The sequence below is a fragment of the Cervus elaphus genome, chromosome 6, assembly GCF_910594005.1.
Source record: "Cervus elaphus chromosome 6, mCerEla1.1, whole genome shotgun sequence".
NCBI lineage: Eukaryota > Metazoa > Chordata > Mammalia > Artiodactyla > Cervidae > Cervus > Cervus elaphus.
The window spans coordinates 42931209-42957613 of NC_057820.1; the positions used below are offsets into that span (position 1 = coordinate 42931209).

The following is a 26405-nucleotide window of genomic DNA, read 5'->3' on the forward strand; positions in this document are numbered from 1 at the left end:
TCATTTTGCATAGTGTTGAGAACGATTGTGGTCTCATAGAGGTTCAGTACTGCAGTCAGAGATTGAGAGGCTTCCATCATTATAAATGTGGCCTGGGGTGCCCACCTCATTTTAACTAGAGCTTAATACAGAGGAGTGACTGGGGGCTGACTTCTTCCTCCCATAAACTAATCGTTTTAAATGGTGTGCACGTCTTTCTGTCCCCAAAGGGATCCGTTAAATGTGATTTTCAGTGGGAAACGCGCTTTTTTTAATTTGTTAGCTGTAATGGAAATGCATAGATAAACAGAATCTGTGTGAATATAATAAGCTCATCAGGGGAGGAGGGGACAGAATAGAGGAAACAAAGACAGAAAAATCTCTGTCAAACATGAAATGAGTGTCTCCTTGCTTTTCATTTTTATTTACACCAGCCTCCTCTTAATAAAATTAATTTCTTAATAAGATATTATACAGTGTTCTGAGCATTTTGAAGAGACAATGTCTTGCTCTGGGAGGACTTTTAGAAGAAAGAAAATTCACCTAAGATTCCCGCAAGAGATCTAAAGAGAACTACCGGTGCTGAAGGCTTCTGATGGCCAGCCTCTCGTCTGGGTTTTGTTGTGAGGGACTATAAATAACCTGAAGAGAGAGAGCCCAGTAACTGGAGGTTCCCCTGTGGCCCAGCCTCTGGTTCCTCCCCAGCTTCTGCTCATTTACCATCTTTTTCTTCTCTTCCAATGAACATTCATGAAATAACTGAATATTCATTGGAAGGGCTGAAGCTGAAGCTCCAATACTTGGGACATCTGATGCAAAGAGCTGACTCATTGGAAAAGACCCTGATGCTGGGAAAGATTGAAGGCAAAAGGATAAGGGGCCGGCGAAAGAGGAGATGGTTAGCTGGTATCACCCAATGGACATGAATTTGAGAAAACTCCAGGAGATAGTAGAGGACAGGGAAGCCTGGTGTGCAGCAGTCCATGGGGTCACAAAGAGTCAGATGCAACTGGGCAACTGAACAATCTTCTCTTCTGCTCCATCCAGCCTCGCAGATGGCCCAAGAGACTCAGAGAAGCCTTAATGCTTGTACACTAATGTGAGTTTTCTTCCTGAACAAGTCAGTGTGTCTCATGGTAACATTCTGTCCTGAAATAATACATTAAGTCATCTACATATGAAGAGGTTTCACAGTTCCAGAGTGCATTTGTAAATCCAGTTTGTTCATAAGTCCAACAAAGTTAGCCTAGGTACCCAACTAACACAGTGGGCTATATAGTGCTGTACTGTAATAGGTTTATAATACTTTTCACAAAATTATACATTAAAAAACACAAAAAAATAAAACATTTTTAATCTTAAGGTACAATACATGGAATAGTACAGTATGACAGCCGGCATACAGGGACTTGTTGGCATGTTTGAAAGCTCACGACGGTTCTTATGTAGGGGACTTACTGGACAAGAAGAGGATACAACAGTCTCCTTCACCCTGACTCCTGGGGGCACCCCTCACGGAAGACACCCACCCTGGACCCTCTGATATGTCTGAGCAAGAGGCTCAGAACACGTCTCTAGTCTTGGCCAGAAAGGCCTCCTTAGAGCTTGGCTTTTCTCCCATGTCCTTCAGACGGATCTTGCACCCCAGAGTGGCAGTTGAAAAGCTTCACAAAATCAGCTTTTAATGTTTTTTTAAAAAAAAGGTAGCTAGCTAAAGAATGACTAAAGAGAAAGCACACTCCAGTCATCAGTCAACTTTGAGAGCATTAGTATATGTTCGAAAATTAAACATAATGTGTCCCTTTCTCCTTGTTTGTTTAACACCCAAAGTTTCCTTTCACGTCCTCCCTTCCTTCCACTAACCCCACTCCTGGTTTACCCGGCAACGATAATCAGCCCTTGGTCTACTATTTCCTCTCTTTTGATATTTTCATTCCTTTTTATGGAAAATGATAGAACAGAATCTCGCTACCTGTATGTTCCTCATTTTTGACCCCTCAGTCATGTCTTAATGAATAGAAAGTATTTCAGCCTTCTTATTTATCTCTTCCATCACTTCTGTATTAATAGGCTCTTCTCATCTGGGCATTAGCTCATTGCTTATCTGAGTCTTCACTGGCTTCTGTTTTGCCTTGATCTCTTGGGCACTGTGTCTACAGGTCTTGGCTCTTGTGGAGAATTAGTGAACTGGTGACAGCAATCCTTTAGAATTTAGCATTTCAAACACTCAGATGTTTTTAAAGACCACTTCTTCTGAAACCTCAACATATCTTCAGATCCATGATTTCCAAACTTCTGGGAGTTGCAGGATCCTATCCTTATGTCTGGTTTATATGAGATACCCCTCCTTTCCCACCCTGTGAATCCTGCAGAAAGAAGAGAGAAACATTTCTGTTTTTAATATAAAAACAAGTAAAACTTTCTTAGGCTTGAGGAGTTTTGGGGAGCATATGACACTTAATGGTGTGTTGAAAGAGTCATGGAGTATTGCAAAAAAGGAATCACTACTGTGGATCTTGAAATAAATAGGTCATTTTAATCTCAGTGTTTCCTTTTTAAAAAATTAAGGGCAAAAAAAAAATTAAGGGCAAAATCACATAACATAAAACCTACCATCTTAACAAATTAAGTGTACGTACAGTATTGTTACATATATGCACACTGGTGTATGGATTCCTACAACTTTTTCGTCTTGCAGGAACATTGAACAGCAACTCCTCACTTCCTCTCCCCCTAATCCATGGCAACCACCTTTCTGCTTTCTGCTTCTGTGAACTTAACTACTTTAGATCCCTCATGTCAGTGAAATCATGCAGCATTTGTCCTTCTGTGACTGGCTTATTTCACTTAGCGTAATGTCCTCAAGGTTCATCCATGTTGTAGTATATGGCAGTTTAATCTCTCTCACTATTTCCTAAAATGGAAATACAAGACTCTTAAGGAAAAGAAGTCCCTTATATTTCCTATGGGCTGTTTAAGGTTACAGATGTTCACAGTTAAGGCTTATGTTTGGAGGATCCTAGGGAGATGTAAGGTGCAATATTTTTAATATAATGATAAACTAACATAAGAGATTCTAGGATAGCATGTACAAAGAACAGTTCTTGAAAATAGATACTATCATTCTTGTAGTCATCCCCTTAGGATTGAGCCATAATGACCCCAAAGCAGTAAAATTCCCTCCATGAGGACTGTATAAATATGAGTGGTTTTGCCCTAACCCTTGAGGAAAGGACTTTGTGACAAAGACAAAACAAACAAACAAGAAAATCTCCTTCTCTAAAAAGAGAAGATGAACAAGGGACAATTCTCGTTGATGATTCAACTGAAAAGTTCAAAGATGTTGCATTTATTCTAGTTATTTACTGCTACTCAGTAAATTAGTCCAAAACTTGCAGCCTGAATAAAGCAACTATGAATATCTGTTATCTCATACAGTTTGTGTGGGTCAGAAACTTGGGACTGGCTTATCTAGGTGGTCTTTGGCTTGGGGGGGGGGTCTCTCATGCGGTTACAGTCAAGATGTCAGTGGGGACTAGTCATCTGAAGGTTTGAGGTTGGAGGATCTGTTTCCAGCTCGGCTCACTCACATGACTATTGTCATGAGGACTTAGCGCCTCATCACATGGACATCTCCATTGCACTGCTTGAGCATCCTGACAACATGGAGGCTGACTTCCCCCAGAGCAAGTGATCTAAGAAGAAACAGGAAGGAAGCTGCAGTGCCTTTAATGACCTGGTCTCAGAATTCACACATTGTCTCTTCCACCACATTCTGTTCCTTAGAAGGGAGTCACTAAGTCTAGCTCACATTCAAGGGGAGCAGGATTTGGCTCCACCTAAAAAGGGAGGATTTGATGAGGAGATGGGAAACTCACATTGCAGAAGGGATGAACAGGACCCAGACCTGATACTCTAGTGATGCCTGGGAGGCAAAGAGAAAGAGCATGTGGACATAACTCTCATCTGTGGCTGGCATGGGGGCCAAGAGGGAGGGACGGGAGACAGGGGAACAGCTGGGCAGGCAACCAGAAAAGTGATAGAAGGAAAAGCACAAGGGTGGATGCTCCAGGCCAGCCCAGGAGCTCGGCACTCCGGGAAGGGGAGCACTTTTCACCAATCTCTCTTTGCTGTTGCTGAACTTGAGCAGTGCTGTTAGGCCTTCTTCACTAGAGATGCTTCTTCAGCTCAGCAAGGCACTGGCTCAGAAACCAGACTCCTCATGGTGGGAGGGCTGACATCTTGATGCCATTTGCCTCTGGAGTTGCCCCTTTGAATGCGTCCATCTGTTGGCATTTTCAGAATTCCCTGCCTTAGCAGCGCTTTTCTGTTTTCATTATGGAGTTGGATTCCAGGGATAGCCTCTTTGTTTTCTCCAAAGCTTCTTTCTGAAACCCAACTTTTGTTTACTTCCTAAATTGCCTTCCTAACCTCCTTAGACTGAGTCGATTTGTCTTGATGGATAAATCAGAGTCTTGAACTCCTCTCTTTGGCTCCAGCTCTCTTGGCAGAGAACACAGGAAGATAGTTTTTGCTTATGTGCATGTGTGGGGAAGACTTTTTTTCTTCGTTTTTCTGTCTCAGCCACAAGCTGTGGGTAAGCCAGCACCTGGGACCTTGACAAGCCTCCATGCATGCGTGGGCTGAGGTCATCTGGGGAGGTCTACCCAGGACCATTTGTCATGTCCTCGAATCCCTGAGCAGACTGCAGTTTGCCAATTCCAAGGCTCATGGGAATTGGGGGAATTACTTTTCTGGAGCCGGTTTTATCTTGTCCCTGTTCCATTCATGCAAATTGGACATCCTCCCACTAAACTGTGTGCTGCCCTTCTGCTTGTGAAATGCAGCTGTTCATGCTTAATGCTTTTGCTCAGCGCCTTTCTAATCTCTCAGCTTCACACTGTTTAAATGGTGGCCAGCTGATTGAAAGCAGATAATGTTTTTTCTGATTATTAATAAAGTACAAGGAGATGAATTCAAACAGTTCTAGTTCCATTTCTGCCAGCATCCTGGCAATGATGAGTGAGTAGGCAAATGTTTAACCATCCCCTCCCCATCCCCAAGCCTCACCTATAAAATGAGAATTTGGACAAGATGGTTCTTGGAGTCCTCCTACATGGCTACAGGTAGCTGGCTATATGGTAATTTAAGAATGAGGTAGCAGTTATTTACCACAAGAGGAGAATCTCAGTACTGTCTCCTGTGACTATTCTCCTGGAAGGGGATTGTCTGTCAGCTGGAGCTTTTCCTCTGCATGTGGAATCAACAGTGCTTCTTTCATATTTGGAAACAGACTTTTAAGTTGACCTTTTGTACTTAAAACCTCATATAAATGTTTTTAACATCTTTAGGGGACTGGGGTTTATGCTTTGCTGGTTGTTTCTTTTAAATCCATCTTTTCCAATATAATATTATTGCTTGTCAACACAGACTTGCACTTTTGTACTTTTAAATAGTTGCCCCCAACTTCACTCTGGTTTCTCCTACTAAAAGTCTGACCGATGACCCTCAATTTTTAAATCTTATAAATTGACTGATAAGGCAGCATTTTCCTAGAGGGTCAGCCTTTATCTTTGGTCTCCTGAGTTTTATCTAAATTTTAAATGAGATTACTGCTTTTGTAGATATTTTTAACGTATGATCCATATAATGTAAGTGTGAAAATATGGCATCAGCAAGTCTGGCCATCTTATTGCTCTAGTTGAGTACCTGGGTCAGGAACATAAGCAGGGCCTCCCTAAACATTGGCCTGTTTGTTCCTTTGAACAGCTGAGGACCAATGTTTGAATAGCCATAGTAATCAAAATCTCTGCCCAATGACACATCTTTGTACAAATTCTTGAATAAAAGTAGTTATAGCTAGCTAGCCCCACAAAATCCACAATGAAGGAAGCCAATCTCTTGGAGTGCTTCCTGAAATCTTCCTAAAACCTTGAATTGGAAGTACAAAATCTGGTGTATATTTAGGTATTGGCATCAGTTCACTCAGCTACTCAGGTTTGTTAATCATCTACTTAGTTCCAGGCACTGGGATACAAAACAGAACTAGAGAGAAGTTGACCTGTCATTACCAGCATTGATCCTACAGTATACTGGGGTTCGCAAAGACAGTTACAGCCCTGAGAAGATGCTGTGATGAAGGTACATAAGAGAACCAGAAGATGATGCACGCCTGGCACATAATGCTCAGTCGTGTCTGACTTTGCAACCCCGTGGACTGTAGCCCACCAGGCTTCTCTGTCCATGGAATTCTCCAGGCAAGAATATTGGAGTGGATTGCCATTCCCTCCTCCAGAGGGAATCTTCCTGACTCAGGGATCGAACCCGTGTCTCCTGCATTGCAGGCAGATTCGTTACCATTTGAGCTACAGGGAGGTCCTTTAGAGAAGGTGTTGGGATGAGAGTAAATAGGAGAACCAGGAAGGAGGCCCCCGTTCTAAGTGGGTCTGGGGAGGAGGATAGGAAAATAAGGGTTAAGGGAGGTTTGTTATGCAAAAGGATAACTACGCCTTGATCTAAAGGCAAAGATGGGGAAGAATGGGAAACGGGGAGAATTTCCCAGGAAAAGGAATGAAATGCACAAAGGCTTGGGGCCAGGGAGAGCAGGACACATTTGAGGAAGACAGAAGTTCATTAGGGGTGGAGCTCAGAGTTCAGGAGGAATGAAGCAAGAAATTAGGCTGAGAATGTACTCAGGGCCAGCTCTTATTTATTCTGGATTTTATACTTTAGATAAATATATCCCCTTTCTGGCCGTTAAATTTTTTCTCAAGATAAGGATGTAAATCTTTAAGGAGGTAAACATATCCAATCCCAAAGAGGAAATATTTTCACTAATATGGGAATTGCTTGGTTCTGCCCAGGAACGTTTACTGACTGTTAACATTGACTTCTAAATTTTTCATAGGATTGCTGTCTATGTAAGGTGTTTTCTAAGAGGGTGGCATCTTCCTAATGATTTGAGAAACAAAACATGAGGCGTATTTTCATATACTGATTTTCACAACATTCATTGAAACCATTAAAATCTAATGAAAAGTTCTGGAGTTCCCAGATTGCTTTGTTCTAATAAGACGTGGGTGGGACTCTAAGCATGTGATCACGGTAGGGTTAACATCTACTCAGGATTCAGTAGGTGTGGTGCTAAGTCGCTTCAGCCATGTCTGACTCTGTAAACTGTAGTCCACCAGGCTCCTCTGTCTGTGGGATCTCCAGGCAAGAAGACTGGAGTGGGTTGCCATGCCCTGCTCCAGGGGATCATCCCTGACCCAGGGATGGAACCCAAGTCTCCTGCATCTCTTGCGTTGACTTGCAGGTTCTTTACCACTAGTACCACCTGGGGCACCCAGCATTCAGAATGAGGAGGGTATTCTCACCTGTCTGGGGTTGCCAGTCCAAACCGCTTACCCAGAACAACTCAGAAAATACCTGTGAAATAGTTGAGGCCAGAATGTGAATGGTGCCCTCTGTTTGTGATTCTCATAATTGTGTAATCTTTTCTCCAAAATACATGAATGTTTTTATTCTCTTATTTTTCTGCATGATTTCCTTGGCTTGATACTGAAAACCTCTGCAATCATGTCTGGTCTCCAGTTCTCAAGATTTCTTTTCCTTCTCCCCAAACCCCTCATGCTGCATGCTCAGTCGTGTCCAACTCTTTGTGAACCCCTGGACTACAATCCACCAGGCTCCTCTGTCCATGAGATTTCCCAGGCAAGAATACTGGAGTGGGTTGCCATTTCCTTCTCCAGGAGATCTTCCTATCCCAGGAATCAAACCTGTGACTCCTGAGTCTTCTTCATGGGCGGGCGGATTCTTTACCACTGCACCACCTGGAAAGCCCCCAGATCCCTCATCTCTAGCAAAACAAAGCAAGATAGAACATTTCACTCATCCTAGGTTATGTAGAGAAGCTCCGCAGGAGCCTAGGAAAGCTCTGGGTTTGGACTTAGAAAACACAGCTTCATGTTCCAGACATACCACTTCCAGGCTGGGACTTAGCACAAAATAGTTAACCTTACTGAACCTCAGTGTCTTTACCTGTAAAAGGACTACCTTAACTCGCAAGACTGTGGGGAAAATCAAAATGAAGTAATGAATATAAAAACTCTGTGGGCTGTAAACCCTAATACCAGTATAAAGCCACATTCCACCTCTTTGAGCAGGCTGATCCTTTCCTTGGAATTTCCTCACCAACTCCACCCACTAGCTTTAACTTTGAAAGCCCTTTTCCTCTTCCATGAATTCAGTTCTGACCTACTTGGTCAGAATGCGTGTTTAAAAAAAAAAAAGAAAGAAAGTTTACTTATTTGGCTGTGTCGGGTCTTAGGTGCGTCATGCGAGATCTTTGGTTGCAGCGCAAGGATTCTCTAGCGGCGCGCAGGCTCAGTAGTTGCAGCTGGAGGGCTCAGTTGCTCCGAGGCACACAGGATCTTGGTTCCCCAACTAGGGATCGAACCTGCATCCCCTTCTTTGCAAGGTGGATTCTTAACCGCTGGACTACCAGGGACGTCCCCAGATGCTTTTCATATTTATATCATAGGACTAGTCACACTCCTCCCATATTATAATTCCTTCTGTACTTGTATACTTGCCTATACTTCGTGTTTTGTAAATCCGCATCAGGTAGGAGTCCAACCCCATCATCTTTTTTTTTTTTTTTTTTGACAACCCCATCATCTTTCCATCCCTCCTGTCCCCCAGCGCAGCATTTAGTTCGTGGATCCACTCGATGCTTTCACCTGCTCAGCGCCATGCAATGCTGAAATTCGATTTAGTTAGTATCATTGTGAATCTTTCTCAACTTTTATACCTTTTTCCACAGAGATTTTCCTTCAGTGAGTAAATTCATCTAGCCAATAGTAGAAATTAGTGTTCTCATTCCAGGAAATGAATACTAATGATGAATAGATGACGTTTCTCTTTCTTATTAGGGATTAAATTTCTGGGCAGTCCAGTTTTATAGTTGATGACCGATACGTTACAGAAAGATCCATTCTTTAATCATCTGAGCATGTTATGACCTTGAGAAACCTGTCCAGTGCTGACACTATGGCGTATTTGTGGATTTGTTATTCCTCATTATTGCTGTGTAGGTTAAAATGCTGCTTACTTATTTTTCAAAAAATTATTCAGAACTGTCCGTGAGTGGGATTAAGCTCTCAGCTCCAGAGATCATGACCCTCAGTTTCCACAGAGGCCAAGTTCCCGTGGGTGAGTGGAGGCAGGTTACATGACGTCATACTTGTCGACTTATCAAGCTGCCATACTTATCAACATCGCGTTTGTCCCAGGGGTCTCCTCATATGTTATCTATTTGAGTCTACTTTGACTTTCCTTCTCTTCAGGTGTCAGTTTGATTTCCAAGCTCAGGGACCATCATCATTTCCCATGGACTAGACAAGTCTGGACTGCTTTTCAGCTCTTTCACTTGTTCACAAGCAGAGCAGGCATCAGCTCCTTTATGAACCAGCCTCATCTCTGAAGCCCCCACCTTCCTAAAGGGGCCACACATTTGCTAAAGATATCCTGAGAATATACCCAAAGGCACAGACTAAGGAGGCAAAAAGCACAGCTTCTACATCAGTTTCAGGAAACTCAAGAACATTTTCTCCCCCAAGTTTGTCAAGAATGAGTTTCCTATTTTTATGTATAGCTGCTCTGAAGAGGTACCAAGTCTGAAATCCCAGCTGCTGCTCTGAGGAAATTCTTTTTCTTGACTTAAACAAAAGAATTAAATTTCCAAGGCTGGAGCTGATGGCTGCTCTAGAAGGAACACCTGCAGAGGGAAAGGATGTTTCAGCCACAGGCCCCATGGGTTTCCTCACATGCAGTTGCTCCCAGTCCTCATAAAGATGCAATGTCTTCACCTTTAAAACCCAGTTTACTACCAAATCCATGAAAGCTTCTTTTTTCCCCCTGCATTATAAAAGGAATTTATAACTCAAGGAAAACAAAACTCAAAAAGAGAGAGAGAGAGAAAGTACCACTAATTATAGAAAAATAATCAGTCTGAAAATAAATTAAAATGCCAAGGTAAAGCTGTCTGGTCCTATAAAGTAAGAGGGCTTCCAGGTGGTGCTAGTGGTGAAGAACCCAACTGCCAATGCAGAAGACATAGAATCATAAGTTCAATCCCTGGGTCAGGAAGATCCCTTCAAGGAGGGCATGGCAACCCGCTCCAGCATTCTTGCCTGGAGAATCCCATGGACAGAGGAGCCTGGCAGGCTACAGTCCAGGGGGTCACAAGGAATCAGATACCACTGAAGCACAAGAGCAGCAAAGAGCCTTCTCATACCCCCAGGGGCCCTCCTTCTAGGGTAACTACTCCCATGCGGTGACATAGCTTTCCATTCATTACCTGGTTTCCATTTTTCATAGCTCACACCCAGCAGGGTGGGCTCCAGGTCAGCCTCCACCAGATAAGAGCAAGCAAGACTTGCCTCACTAATGAAAATACAAAACCTTTATTCAAATCCCCCAGTTCCTATGGGAGAGGTCCTCGTTCCCCCGTGATCAGAGGGACATGCCCATTTCGCTGGCTTCCAGGGCTGTGTTTCCTGACACTTCTGAGGCTCCTTGAGCAATCCAGCCCTTCCCAGCTCAGGTAATCTATGTCACCCACATCTAGCGCCTCCTGGAATATGTTTCCCCTCAGCACTCAGAAAGAAGGTCTTGTTATACTGGGAGCACACAGCATGTCCACAAAGCGAGTGCACTGCAGCGAATGTCATCCAAGTGCTCGGAGACACACCTGAGAACTCGCCCACGAAGTGAGACAAGTCCTGCTCCAGCCTGAGCCTGGAGGGCAGCGCTGGGAACATGCAGAACGTGGGAGGAGTAACGCTGAGTCCCCCCCGAGAAAGCTGGGAGGAGATCTGAGAACACTCAGCAAGGCAGAGATAAACAGAGTGAGACTGGGGTAAATAACTGCGAGCTTTCGAGTCTGCGGAGCTCACAGAGCACAGACAATAACCGGAGGGCCCCAGAGAAGGAGAGGAAAACCCCTGAGAAAGGGAAGGGAGGAGCTGTTAGGCACGGCTGCTGAGTGTCTGGGGTTGTCAGCCAAGGAGGCAACTGTAACCACAAGCGCTCTAGAGCCTGGGGCCTGACGGGCGCAGACATCCCCACGGTAAAACCAGCCAGGCTCGGCTGGCTCGGCACACCCCACACCGTGTCCTGTGGCTGGGGGTGGTGGGGGTGAGGGGGTGCCTCGCTTGTGTTTTTTCCAGCTCTGGGCCCTGGCAAAGGCGAGCTGAACATGTCTTAGCAGAGAGGTGACCTGACTCTAAATGGGCAAAGGGTCCAGATTCAGTGAGCTCTTTAGGGAGACTCACAAACACACGCAGAGCCCCATCTCTGGTGTTGCCATTAAGGGCGGGCGGGGGCGAGGCTGGGGCTGTGAGCCAAACGCTTTATTTTTAAGAAGATGGAAAACAGCACCGAAGGAGGACTGCTAAGACTCTGAGAGCAGGCAACTCCAAGCGCCTGACAAAGGAGGGGAAGTCAGACATGGCCCCCCAATCCCCCAGAGAGCTAACGCGGTAATAGTAACACTAAGGAGCGTTGTGATGGGGTCTCTACACGCTTCACCCCTCACCCCAGTTCCAGGGACTGTCCTCTCTTCTCCTTGAATCTTGGCCCACTGCCCTCGGCCTCTCCCTAAGAAGACTTGGGAGCAATGTTTCTCCAAATCTCTCCTCCTCTCTTACCCTCCACCTTTGTGTTCAGCATCTGAGAATCTCCTCCTCTGCAGCCATGTTTTAGTTGAGTGGTTTTACCTGGGGAGTGGAAAAAAAAAATAATTCCAGGGCCAGGCCCCACGCCCAGACTGAGAAACTCTGGGACTGCAGCCCAGGCCCGGGCTTGTCCAGTTAAACATTCCCGGAGGAGCCCAGTGAGGGCCAGGCTTGGCAGCCATGGCAGGCAGGATAGGATCCCTCTTATAGGCAGGTTCCCGGGCGGCCGGGGCTGGCGCCTTTGGTTGTGTGTCTGGCACCTGTTATTCCTGCAGACGCCCCTCTGTGAGATCTCTTCCAACCTGCATGACCTCCCAGAGGCTGAACACAGCTCCTCTTTTTGATAACTCCACATCTAAAGGGGGACCCTGGACTGAGGGATTCCCAACCACAGAAGTCTCCTCCTTGAACAAAGTGGAGTAGAGAGCTTACCTAGTTCTCCGGGAGCTGATGACTTTAGTCTTCTACGAAATACCCCGGCGGGAAGCTCCCTGGAAGCCAGGCTATCCAGTGGACAAGAAAGAGCAGGAGTGGCCCCCTGGTGGGATCCTTCCAGGGCCTCCTGGGAGCTCAGGCCTTAGCCTCCTTCAGCCTTCTAGCCAGTCCAACCCTCTTTTAAGTCAAAGACCACTGGACAGTCCCTCATATCCTTCCCTCCAGGGGCAGAGGTTCAGGAACATCTTTCTTTGGATCTGCCCAGACTGCAGTGCTTGTCAGTCAGCTTAGGGCCTGTGGACAGAGGCTAAGTTCTGGGGGCAGGTAGCCTCCAGTTTCTGGAAGAGTTCCTCTTGCAGCTCACAGATCGGTTCAAGAAACACTTCTGATGTTTGACAGTGCCAGGCACTGGGAGGCAGGGAGGCAAAGATGAAGGATCCTGGGGGAACTCGCTCTCTGGGTTTCTAGAAAGCCCAGATTCAGGTGGCAATAAGTGCCCTTCTGTGGAAACTTCCCCACCCAGTTCTGTGCTGGCAGACTAGGAAAAACTGACCCAAAATTGTAATATGTTGGGTTTAAGGTGAGTCATAGTCCAAATAGGACAGGCCCATGAAATGCAGGGGGAAAAAAGTATTTCCAAGGCTCCATTAGCATGAACAAGGTACACTTACATAACCTGGGAGTTTCCATTCATAAAGGTACTCTGTATGAAGTCAGTTCTTCCTTGTGCTCAAACCAAATAAAAATGTAGCCCACTCGTTTAACTTGTCAGTCAGTCCAGTGTCAAACAGGCAGTCTAGCTATTTCAGCTTCTGTGGGAGCTCTGCCGAATACATGAGCTCACCCATGGGCAATGTTGCTGACACAGCCCCAGGTTAGCTCAGCCCCCACATGGTCACCCGAGTGATCTCTTCACCTTACATGTCTGAACTTGGCTTTGAATCTTTCATGGATTTATTTCACCTAATGCAGGACTCGTCCAAGGATAATCTCAGACTGCATGTACCAGAAGCACCCGTGCATGGGAATCTCAGCCTGGAGTCAGACCCTTGGTCATTATTCTGTTCATCTTGTGTTGAGCTCTTCCATGTTAGGGGAAAAGAATAAGAAGACATCATCAAATAAGAGATTGCTTTACAAGCAACAGATTGTAAGAAGCAACTTTCTGTTTATGTTCCATGGTCAGTTCAAACCTGTGATAATTCTGAGACCTTGCACGATTCAGTCATAGAGAGACATCTGAATACTATCTGAATAATGTCTATGACAGAAAACGTAGCCTAGGAAGATTTTTGGCATCAAAGATTGGAACCACAATGGGGTGTCTCATTAACCCAGAGGTAACTAGCTGTCAGACAGGATGCAATTCTCAGGATCTGTGTTTGCCATCACTAGGGTTGTATCATACCGGACAGTCTGCACTCAGATGCACTGCCCCTGCCGGTGAGTAGCAGGTTGCTAAGCAGTGTCTCAGCTGTCTACTCCCCGGCTTTACCTGGGATGGTGTGCGGTGAGAATGGGCCAGGTGTCAGCAGTGAGCAGATGGGATGCCCTCCAGAGAAGCTGTCCAGGGAAGAGCCAGGAAAGCAGTTTTCCTTCTGTACCAGGGAACCCACCCAGCCTTCCAGGGCTAAAGCGTAAAGTAGACCATGTTTACCTTGGTACCACTGGTCCCCGTCTGTTTCCTTTCTCTCTGTGGGATTCGTACCTCCTCATTGCCCAGGGTGACGCCTCAGATTCAGTTCCTATTCATAGTGTCACAGCCCCCTCTTACAACTTTTAGCTCATTCCCTCTTCCCCATATCCAGTCAGTTCCTGGCCAGTGTTGGTTCTTCCTGAATAATCTCTCAAGTCTTCCTCTTTCCTCTCTGTTTGCATTAGTTCAGTTAGTCGCTCAGTCGTGTCCGACTCTTTGTGACCCCATGGACTTCAGCACGCCAGGCCTCCCTGTCCATCACCAACTCCCGGAGTTTACTCAAACTCATCTCCATCGAGTTGGTGATGCCATCCAGCTGTCTCATCCTCTGTCCACCCCTTCTCCTCCTGCCTTCAATCTTTCCCAGCATCAGGGTCTTTTCAAATGAGTCAGCTCTTCAAATCAGGTGGCCAAAATATTGGAGTTTCAGCTTCAACATCAGTCCTTCCAATGACCATTCAGGACTGATTTCCTTTAGGATGGACTGGTTGGATCTCCTTGCAGTCCAAGGGACTCTCAACAGTCTTCTCCAACACCACAGTTGAAAAGCATCAATTCTTCAGCGCTCAGCTTTCTTTATAATCCAACTCTCACATCCGTACTTGACCACTGGAAAAACCATAGCCTTGACTAGACAGACCTTTGCTGGCAAAGTAATGTGTCTACTTTTCAATATGCTGTCTAGGTTGGTCATAACTTTTCTTCCAAAGAGTAAGCATCTTAATTTCATGGCTGCAGTCACCATCTGCAGTGATTTTGGACCCCAAAAAAATAAAGTCTGACACTGTTTCCACTCTTTCCCCATCTATTTGCCATGAAGTGATGGGCCCGGATGCCATGATCTTTGTTTTCTGAGTGTTGAGCTTTAAGCCAACTTTTTCATTCTCCTCTTTCACTTTCATCAAGAGGCTCTTTAGTTCTTCACTTTCTGCCATGAGGGTGGTGTCATCTGCATATCTGAGGTTATTGACATTTCTCCCGGCAATCTTGATTCCAGCTTGTGCTTCATCCAACCCAGCGTTTCTCATGATGTACTCTGCATATAAGTTAAATAAGCACGGTGACAATATACAGCCTTGGCGTACTCCTTTTTCTATTTGGAACCAGTCTGTTGTTCCATGTCCAGTTCTAACTGTTGCTTCCTGACCTGCATATGGATTTCTCAAGAGGCATGTCAGGTTTTCTGGTATTCCCATCTCTTTCAGAATTTTCCACAGTTTATTTTGATCCACACATAGACTTTGGCATAGTCAATAAAGCAGAACTAGATGTTTTCCTGGAACTCTCTTGCTTTTTCGATGATCTCGCAGATGTTGGAAATTTGATCTCTTGTTCCTCTGCCTTTTCTAAATCCAGCTTGAATATCTGGAAGTTCACAGTTCACGTATTGTTGGAGCCTAGCTTGGAGAATTTTGAGCATTACTTTGCTAGCATGTAAGATGAGTACAATTGTGTGGTAGTTTGAACATTCTTGGCATTGCCTTTCTTTGGAATTGGAATGAAAACTGACCTTTTCCAGTTCCTTGGCCACTGCTGAGTTTTCCAAATTTGCTGGCACATTGAGTACAGCACTTTCACAGCATCATCTTTCAGGATTTGAAATAGCTCAACTGGAATTCCATCACCTCCACTAGCTTTGTTCTCAGTGATGCTTCCTAAGGCCCACTTGACTTCACATTCCAGGTGTCTGGCTCTAGGTGAGTGATCACACCGTCATGATTATCTGGGTCATGAAGATCTTTTTTGTACAGTTATGTGTATTCTTGCCACCTCTTCTTAATATCTTCTGCTTCTGTTAGGTCCCTACCATTTCTGTCCTTTATTGAGCCCATCTTTGCATGAAATGTTCCCTAGGTATCTCTAATTTTCTTGAAGAGATCTCTAGTCTTTCCCATTCTATTGTTTTCCTCTATTTCTTTGCACTGATCACTGAGAAAGGCTTTCTTATCTCTCCTTGCTCTTCTTTGGAACTCTGCATTCATATGCTTATATATTTCCTTTCCTCCTTTGCTTTTGGCTTCTCTTCTTTTCACAGCTATTTGTAAGGCCTCCTCAGACAGCCATTTCCACTGTATAATCATTAGGGATTTGGTTTAGGTCATACCTGAATGGTCTAGTGGTTTTCCCTGCTTTCCTCAGTTTAGGTCTGAATTTGGCAATAAGGAGTTCAGGACCTGAGCCACAGTCAGCTCCCGGTCTTGTTTTTGCTGACTGTATAGAGCTTCTCCATCTTTGGCTGCAAAGAATATAATCAACCTGGTTTCAGTGTTGACCATCTGATGATCTCCATGTGTAGAGTCTTCTCTTGTGTTGTTAGAAGAGGGTGTTTGCTATGACCAGTGTGTTCTCTTGGCAGAATTCCATTAGCCTGTTCACATTACTACCACCTTGATTTAAGCTCCTAATCCCTAACCAGTCCCAGTCCTGCTGTCAAGGCCTCTAAAGTCAACTCCCAAAATGCCACTTGAATCTCATCTCTCTGACATTCAAAGACACACTGGGCCCCAAACCCCGCCCCCTCCACCTTCCGCTGTGCCCGGCACCTGAGTCTCAGCTCTTCTGCCTCCCTCTTCCCCAGCCGGACTGGGGTGCTCACTGTTCCATCAGCCGGTCTGTGTTTTCCTGCCTGCACACCTCTGCTCAGGCAGGTCTCTGAAAGTGAAAACCTGTCCCTGAGAGGAGGCTGACTTCTGAACTTCAGGGCCTGGTCAAATGCCAGCTCCTTTCCCAGCCACCCCCTGCCCAAGTCATGTGTCCTCTCCATTCTCTGAAGAAGCAATTTATATCAGCTTCAGTCATAAGAATTTGCTTTGAAATTAAAGCAGTAAGTAATACTGGGGCTTCCCTGGTGGCTCACCTGGTAAAGAACCCACCTGCAATGCGGGAGACCTGGGTTCAATCCCTGGGTTGGGACTGTCCCCTGGAGGAGGGCATGGCAACCCACCCTAGTATTCTTGCCTGGAGAATCCCCAGGGATAGAGGAGCCTGACAGGCTACCATCCATGAGGTCACAAGGAGTCGGATGCTACTGAGCGACTAAACACAGCACAGCAATACGTACTGACCTCGCACATGCCAGCTCCTGTGCTAATTGCTGTATCTTGTTTGATCTTTCTGATAATCTAATGACTTAGGTATTATCCCATTTCACAGATGAAGAAACTGAGAAATGTCAAATAACTTCTTCCGTGTCACGTAACTCAGAAGTGGTAGGTAGAGCAGAATTCCTAATTCCAAAGTCTGCGCTGCAAGCTCATCACAGTCTATTGCCTCCGTAGCATTTTGATCTGTCTGTATGTGTTAAACATCCCCGTCTCACCTCAATGCATTGTTATCTGAAGAAGAGGAATCATCTGTTACATGCTCTTACCCCAGCAGTGTTTGAGAGAGCCCCGTCATGATAAGGGCTTCCCCAGTGGCCTGTCAGCAGTAAAGAACCCACCTGCAGTGCAGGAGACACAGGAGACATGGGTTCCATCCCTGGGTCGGGTAGACCCCTGGAGAAGGAAATGGCTACTTACTCCCGTATTCTTGCTGGGAAATCCCATGGACAGAGGAGCCTGGCGGGCTGCAGTCCCTGGGGCTGCAAAGAGTTAGACATGACTGAGCGACTGAACACAAGCATCAGCGTCTTCACTCACACTGAAAGGTAAACGACCAACTGGAGCGTCCATAACCAGGTGACGTTGCCTTAAACCAAAGCCCTGAAATTACATCTGGGCGGTGCTGCTTACGATACAGTGCTTCTTCTCCTGCCCTTGCTGCCCTGCACCCATGAGACTGTGTGCCTCATTCCCCTACCTGGGGTCAGCTGCTGCGTCACCCCACCTCCAGAAGTTCCCGAAATGACTCGCCTTGGCAGATGGCTCTGCCCTTTAATTAGCTGTTCAGTTCCTGCTTCCCCTTATTTAATATCAGGAAGTGTCCATGTGTTTCATCCCCTTCCCCCTCTTGGACATAGTGCCTTCCTACTATTCTTTTCCCATTTTGTACTTTTGTTTGGTGCTTTTCCCTTCAGTGTGTTATCGGAATCCAATCTGGGGATTTTTGCCAAGTTGTCTGAACATTTTATCTCCATATGTGGTATCTCACTTCGTTTTTAAACCCTCCTTTTTTGGTGTGAATGCACATACTCCCTATGAGCTATTTTAGGACCCAGCATCATTAAGAGACAAGATTAGTGTGGTCTGCAAATCTGCCATACCTTGGAGACGTCTTTATACTTGACTCTCTTAGCCACATTAATCAATACTCAGTTATAATGTCAATGGTATAACCCTGCATATTATAGAAGTCCTGTTTTTGATGTGAGGATGACTGATGATCTTTCCCCACAGCAGATCTACCCTTCTCATTGGAACTTGCTTGGCTAACATAGATTTAAATTATTTTGCATCCCTCATCATGTGCAAATTCATTGGTGAATGGACAATAGCCTAGAAGAAAGAGGAAGTCAAGTGGAAGATTAAAGAAAAGCACAATGAATAATCTTCTAGCTGATAAATAAGAAGTGACTATAGCACCATTTGGTTAGGTACCTAGGCAATGTGTACACTGGTGTATTTTCAAGATAGTGGCTATCTTCTTAGTTCCATATAACTAGTCATGTTATGTTCTGAGTTTTCTGCTGCCCTTTTTCCACTGTATACAATCTTATCTGTCCCTCCTACCAATGAACAGGAAGTATGTCTGGTTCCAGAGTTTCTGGCTCAGTTATAATTCTGTCAGGAGACTGACATCTCTCAATTAGCGCTGCTGGGGAAAGCATTAGAGAACAATCATGCACTAAGCCGCATGGCACTAATTCTGAGTCCAACAAGATTGCAGAGATTTAAGAGGGAACTGGAACTGTGAGAAAAATTTCAAAAGGGAGATGAAATTTCAGCCTTAGAGCTCCAAATAAAGAATAAGATATAGATAACAGATGAAAGGAAGGAGGACATCCCACGTAGGCAAGTGCATCAGCATAAGCAAAGGTTCTAGAAGTAGCAATAAGCATGTAATGAGGGAGTGGGCATGAATGCTAGGAGCAGAGAATGAGTTTTGGTGAGAATAAGAAAGAAGGGTGAATTTGTAGGATAAACATGGGAGAGATGATGGAAGAAATGAAGAAGGCAGTGAAGAGGAAAATGTGGTTGAATAGTATATCAACAAAACTGGACAAAAATTGACTATTAGGAAGAATTTGACTTTTGACCACTTCCCAGGTTCAATGGAGTACATATGTTTAGCTCCAACATGTGACCTCTCCTAACATCTTCTGTGCAGCTTTTTCAGATTAATTAATTAGTTATCTTGGTAACCATGGATACCTTTATAATTAAAGCTCTATTTTTCTTGATCACTGGGAGAATGAACTTTGTTATGAGTCTTGTACATTGCACTTAGGTAGATGAAGTGGTGCACTAGACTGATTTGTGAGGTGTGAGAGCTCCCAGAACCAGGCAGTGGAAGCTCGAAACTTCATGGATATTAAAGATGCCATATGAATGTGCTCTACGGCACATTCTGATGGATACATTCACTTCTGACCCAAAAGAAAATTCTCAGACCTGCCCCAGTTTCTTCTGTACAAATGGGTTAAGTGGCTTGTCTAAGGTCTCCTAACTATAAGCGGTAGACAAGCCTCCAGGGCCAAGTGTTCTCTCCCCAAAAGAGCTCTGGGGGTTTTGTTTGTTATTTTAATGATAACATGGTGAAGGCATCTCAGGTCATGTCTAGGGAGTGTTTTGTGTTCTGTAAGAGACTAGGAAATTGTTCACATATTTCTTTTTTAGTATTCCCATGCTTTTTATAGGACAACAGATTTTAACTCTCTCCTCTCTACTACAGCTTTGTATAAGATTGGCTTAAATGAATTGCTTGTCAAGTTCAAAGTTAATCCTATTTCAGGATCTTTTCCTCATGACATTTGTGTGTTTTGTGGGAACTGCCCTTCTTTAACTCTTCAGAATCTAATTGAAATATTCCAAATTTAAATCTGTCAACAGTTCTTCCTTTTCTGTATCTTTAGTGATTTCTCAGAACATTGCTATTTATAGCAGTAAGTAATCTGTAGTCTGTAGGTCATTTGTCTAGAACTTAATTAAAAGTCTCTCTAAGTCTCTGGCTTAACAAGCTTCCAATGCACAGGGTGTGGATTCAATCCCTAGTCGGGGAACGAAGATCACACATGTCACATGGCGCAGCCAAAAAAAAAAGGTGTCTGAGGGAGAGAACGTAGACTTAGGTGGAGATTCCCTAGGATGATCGGACTCTTTCCAGGTACTTTTAAGGTGACACTGACTCACTAAATTGAATTTCACTTTTCTTCCAAACTTAGAACTTTCTTCTTCCTTATGACTTTAAGATCCGGCTCTTTCTGTATTTCATTTTCTCTTTCCTCTCCTTCTCCTCTGCCTCCTCCCTTCCTCCCTTCCTTTTCTTCCTCTTTCCCTTCAAGGAATGACTAAAAGGAAGAGACCACCTAAGCTTACCAGGCAAGAATTATGAAAAATAAGGGAGCAATATAATACATGTAGAGAGCTGAGAAAGATCAAATGAAATGGAATAAGAACTAAGTGAGTTGAGAAAGGTAAGAAAGAAACATGGAGTACCCTGGTCGGAGGCACTCATCTGAAACAGAAAAGGAGGGAGAGTTGGAAGTGAGGAAGGTCTTGGGATGGATTTTTCCCCACTCCAGCCACCGGACCTCACTGCTGCAGCTTGGTCGCTGCCTGGAGGTCCATGGTGGGGAGGGGAGGAGAGAGGCAGTGGGCAGTTACTCTTTGCAGGATGTCTGCTAGACATATGTTTGAGTGGCTTGAAGTCTTTACTGGAACAAAGAAAGACAAGGATAAATAAATAATTGAACCTGAACCTATCCGGGTGTTTGTCCCTATATGTTTAAATAGTCTGTGACTTGTTTTAAATGGAATCCAAACACAGAGCATGATTTAGATGGCAATTTTATTACCCTTGGCTTGGCCTTGAGGACTGATTTTGAGCTTTCTGCCCGAAAATAAGCTCAGAATGAACTAGAAGTTCCTTTATCCTTAAAAACAGAAATAATTCTGGATCTGCTTTGGCCTTCTTGGGAAAAAAAGGCAACATGGAAAGAGTTAGAAGTTATTTGGTAAAGAGTCATTTTGTCAGCTGCTCTCTTGAGGTAGGACAGAACCTTCAGGAAATTAATTGTGTGGTACACATGCAATTCGAGGTAATTCAGGCAGTGAAACTGCTTGTCAATGGAATATGTGGGATGGTGGTTCTTCAGAGTGGGGAGGGGTGCGGTGTTGGGTCTGCCACCACATCAGCCCCAAATGTTTTCACCATCCTTCACTTCCATACAAATCATGTCCACCTGGTGTCTCTGTGGGTCAGCATTTGTTCAGGGATGTTTGAAATAGCAAAGGTTTTCATAAATGTTGTGCAGGGGACTGATCCAAATGGTTCCTCCTTTGCCTCTCCACCCCGTCAACTCAACAGGAGTCAGTGAGTAAAACAGATTTTCATGGTATAGAATTCTTGTAGAATTCTAGGCATGGCCTGGTAGCAGAGTTGACAAATTCTGGTCTGAATATTGACTCAGCGCATTCACCTGAGGTTGAATATATATTCAAAGCATGGGGAGAGAGGGGGTGGGAACTCACAGCATGATTTGTCCTTATCTGAATGCTCTGGGGCTGGTGCTTATTCAAAGTATTTCTGGGTAGCGCTTCCCTTGTGGCTCAACTGGTAAAGAATCCGCCAGCAATGTGGGAGATCTGGGTTCACTCCCTGGGTTGGGAAGATACCCTGGAGAAGGAAAAGCTACCCTCTCCAGACTATATAGTCCATGGGGTCACAAAGAGTTGGACATGACTGAGCAACTTTCACTTAAGATGTTTTTAAAGAAGTTTTGCTCCTCCTGAAATGTTCTGCCTCTTGGAATAAGGAGAGAATTGAAGGGAGATGGATATAATGGATCTAGCCTCCATTCAGTGTTTTAGTTTTAATAGTTATTTCTAAATCATACCATGGTTGTTGGTACAAGGCTAAATGCAATGGAACTGAGTAGAGAGTCCAGAAATAGACTCACATATATATAAGCAATGGATTTACTTCAAAGGCACCACTTACAGGAGGAAAAGGATAGTCTTTTCAACAAATGATGCCAAAGCAGTCAGTTGTCTTTTGGGGAGGGGTGATGAACTTTGACCTCTACTTCCTAGCATACACAACAGTTAATTCAAGATGGACCAAAACCTGAATATGAAAGGTGAACCCATGGAGCTTGTAGAAGAAAACGGGAGATCTTTATGGGGTTGGTCTGGGCCCAAAAAAAAAGAAAAAAAAAATCTAACAGAACACGAAAAGCATCAATCATAAAAGAAAACTTTGATACATTGGACTACATTAAAACTAAGGACATCTTAGCTTTAAAATTAGGCTGTCAGAGAATCCATAACATGTCTTCAAGACAGGGGACAGAAAATCAGGCTAGAGTTCTTCCATGTGGGCTCCAGAAACTGCCTTGGCTAAGACCAGTGACCCTGCTCCTTGCTCCGTCTATAGAGAAACGGCTGCGAGTTGAAATAAGTGGCTTGTTGCAAGGCTGAGGCACTCGAATCTCACAGGAATCTCGCATGTGGTTTTGCTACGTGAGAGGCAGCTTTGTTCCCGGGGCCCCCCAGTCTCTGAACCCTGGTGCATTCTTCTCAGAACACTCCCTTGAGATCCCCTGAGCTTTGAGGCTGTCCCGCCAAGTCTGTGTGGGAAGGAGGACAGCCTCACGGGGCCCTCAGGCTTGAGCCAGATCCGCTGTGTGCTGTCCAAGTTCTTTGGGTCCCAGGGCCCTAGAGGAAGCCCAAGATGCGGTGAGGCCCAGCCCTGCCCTTTGCGGGGGCCCCGTGTTGGTGAGGACAGACGAGGCGGCGTCGGACACAGAGCCAGCAGTCCACACCCGCTGTGCTCACTGTGCCCACGTTTGCCACAGAAATGCCTGAGACCCCTGGCTGAGAGACATGCTTCCTTTCAGATCTAGGCTTTAGAGGGAAGGAAGCAAGAAATATATTTAGAGCTTTCAAAACTATGTTTTGCCTGCTCTTACAAAGGGAAAAAATAAAACTACCCTGAGGGATTTTTTAAAAATCAGCTTTCAGTACTTGAGATGAGTGGGAAAACTCTTACATGCTGTTGTCATTTCCTTTCTGTTTCAAGAAATTAATTGTGGGCTGGAAATAGCCTGTTGCAAGAGGGGAGACTTCGTGCCCTTTGAATGCTGATTATGCCAGAAAACTTTCCAGGCCCCAAGGGAAGGTTGTCCCTTTCCCAGGACTCTGATGCAAGATGTCCTTGCAGTTAGATACTTTATTCAGCTCCAAGACCCAAAGCAGTGGAGAGCTGAAATTCAGAGGGAATAATTAACTCATTCTTTGAAGAAATGGCCTCGAGCTTTGACTTTGGGCCAGGTTTGGTTCTGGAAGGACTGTACTGTCTCCCGGGATTCCAGGCTGCTTCCCTCTAACGTGGACTCTCTCGGGCGCCTGGGGCTGTGCCCGGTGAATTAACAGTGGAGCGCATTTGCAAAAATCTTCTGAGACTTTTTTTTTCCTTCTATTACCCAAAGAGTAAAGATTGGTTGTTGCCCCCCTCTCCAAACAGAAATACTAGTATATAAAAAAGAAAAACATTAAATATTTTGGGAGTTCACAATATTAATTGGAAAGTTGCAGATAAGCACAACAGCTGGTAAATTAAAACTCATTTAAGCATGAATCACAGGAGAAGAAAATTTTGTAAGCAATAAATTTTTCTTCCTAATTGTTTTCTGACTGTCAAAATGTATGCATCACCAAAGTATAGCTTAAAATCCTGCTGGTGGCTGGGGGAAGCTGGTCTGGTCTTTGAAAGTAACTTCAGATAACCAATGGAGGGGACAGTCTCCCAAACATAACCAAGTATTTACTTCTAGTAACTCTTGCAGATCTCTAGCGTGCTGACGGATATTAAAGACTGTTTAAAAACATGATTTGGCTTTGTGCACCCTCCCCTAGGTCCTTCCATCGTGACGCCCCCCAAGGACATCTGGAATGTCACTGGTGCCCAGGTGTATTTGAGCTGCGAGGTCATCGGAATCCCCACCCCTGTCCTCATCTGGAACAAGGTCAGTGGCAGAGACTTCAGGAAGACACCCTAGACTGACCAATGAGTATTTGGACCGCACGGGAGAGGAACGGCCTAGAATCCTCAGCCAGTCAAAGCTTTCCCACAGTCTTCTAGACACCGGCCCTGTGTCTCATCAAACGACCTCCCTGACCTCCGGAATAGTCCCTCTTTGCTCTTGTTAGCAGTCCCCCAGCACCGAGCCTGAGGGGCTGGAGGAGCTGTGATGCTGGGCACACATCCCACCCTCTGAGTGCACATGTGTACCTCAGTATAACATGGTGCCTAAGATTGTGAGCTCCTCAGGCGGGCTGGCTGGGTTCTCTCTAGGTCAGGGTGTCTCGGCGTCAGCACTGTTGGCATCTTGAACCAGATGCTTCTTTATTGCAGGGGCTGCCCTGTGCACTGTATGTAGTTTGCAGCGTCCCTGGCCTCTACCCCCTAGATGCCAGGAGCACGTGTGCATTCTCACATGTGCGTGCACACACACACACACACACACACGCGCACACACACACACACACACGCACACACACACACACATCCCACTGTGACAGCTAAAAATGCTTCCAGACGTTATCAAATGTTCCCTGGGGAGAAGGTCACCCTAGCCCTCAGTTTTTCCACTGTGTGATGAACGCAGCTTGGAATTCTTGTAGAGATTACATAGGAAGTCGCCCGGCCAAATCACTGGTGCTCAGGCAAAGTTAGCTACTCTTCCTGAAAATGTTTCCCTTTGAAGAGCGTTATCTTGTATATGAGTGTTATCTTCACACATGAAGGACAACAAACTCCTTGCACGCCTGTAGAAGGGACGAGAAAAGATTGGCCAAATCAGGTGATACTGTAACACTTCGCAGCCATAATGTACATTACATTAGTGCCCTTACATTTTGACTTGTTTAAACCTCACAAGTCTGTGGAGTATAGATCATCGAGCTCATGCTAACAAAAGGGAAACCTTGTTTCAGTTGAGAGGCATAGCCAGAAGTCCCTCTTCAGTTGATTTGCTTCTCGAGCAGGCTCTGAGGTGGATGACGTCTGTCCTGATTACTTGATTTTGTGTCTGAACAGAGGAGCAACTCCTGGAACTCCAGGAGTGATTGTGGCTCCCATAGTCAGAACTCTTTCTGCTGCAAGTTGTAGAGACTCACTTCACACTAGTTTAGGGAACAACAACAAAACGGGGGTGGGGGAGAGGGATGATTCTAGCCTCAAGGGCACCTGCGTCCGGGCGCCCAGTGGGGTCACAACTCCAACTCTTGGCTGTTTGTTCTTGGTGTAGGGGATCTTGTTTTCTCCTTGTGCTGCAGAAAGATTCCTCCGTGCTATGGGCGATATTGTCGCCAGCAACTCCAAAGACCTCAGAGGAAAGAGGGTATCCCCATGCTACTTTGTGAAATTCCCAGGGAAGGACTCTGACCCAGGTTGGGTCACCTGCTAACCTCTGGCTCCCCCGTGTGGCCAGAGGGGTGTGGCGCCCTCGTGGAGCGGAACAAGGGTGACTCCAGAACCTGCCTGGGGTAGGGGTAGGCAGAGGTGATGCAAGCCGCTCTTTACAGCTGAGATTTCTATAAATGGAGGGGTGAAACTTTACCTCAGTAAACTACTTTTTTAAAGGGAAGGCAGGAGCAGTGACGAGCATAAACTCAACTGGTGGATGTATTCCTCTTGGCCTTCAGTGAAAGCTGCTGGTGCTCCTCATTGCTTATTCGGAGGTTTCTGGTTTGTTCCAGGGGGTGAAGAGGGAAGGAACAACTTTTTCAAAGGATTCCCATGAAAACCTCTGTGCAGCTCTCTAAGGGTCACACAGTGAGAAGCCAGGGTGACCCAGGTCATGAAAGATCATGAAAGATCTTGACAAGACCCAACATCATGACAGATCTTGGCAGAGAGTAATTCAGTCCTTTCTCTGGCCATCCTTGCAGCTAATGTACCCACACACAGGGAGTAAATTAGCCTCGGGAATCTTTTCCTTTAAACTTGGAGATCCTCTGGGATTGATCCCTTGGGTCCCTTGAGGGCTTGTCAACTGGAGGAGTTCTGGGGGACGGTGGGAATGGATGGAGTGGGAGCGAAGAGAAAGAAACAGAAAAAATTTTTTTCTATAGACCGTCTGAAACAAACAAAAACCCTACTTCCAGGTTCTGCTGATTTTCTTCTGTCTTCATAATGTAATTTGCCACATGCATGACCTAAAGCAGTGTTGTTCAAACTATAGACCGTGACCCATCAGTGAGTCTTGAATTTAATGTAGAGATCACAACCAGTATTTTCTTAAAGACTAAAAAGTAGAACAGAAAATACCTTAAGTAAAGCCACATTTAGTAAAGGTATTTCTTATTTATTTATGTTTGGTTACAGTCTTTGTTGCTGCACGCAGGCTTTCTCTAGTTGCAATGAGTCGGGGGTTACTCTTTGTTGAGATGCAC

The 26405-nt window shown here is 45.1% G+C and overlaps 1 protein-coding gene and 1 long non-coding RNA gene across 2 annotated transcripts in view; one reads left to right on the forward strand and one right to left on the reverse strand.

Annotated features, from left to right (window-relative positions):
- Positions 1-26405, forward strand: part of IGFBP7 (insulin like growth factor binding protein 7) — a 74657-nt gene that overhangs the window by 38819 nt on the left and 9433 nt on the right. The window contains exon 2 of the mRNA XM_043906664.1: positions 23865-23974. Within this exon, the coding sequence (XP_043762599.1) occupies positions 23865-23974 (110 nt within the window). The remainder of the gene's footprint in view (positions 1-23864; positions 23975-26405) is intronic.
- LOC122696554 lies at positions 1782-12894 on the reverse strand. Its single transcript, XR_006341777.1, has 3 exons — positions 12150-12894; positions 11691-11759; positions 1782-2345 (listed from the first exon to the last, which is right to left on the reverse strand). It is a non-coding gene; the product is annotated as an uncharacterized LOC122696554 (long non-coding RNA).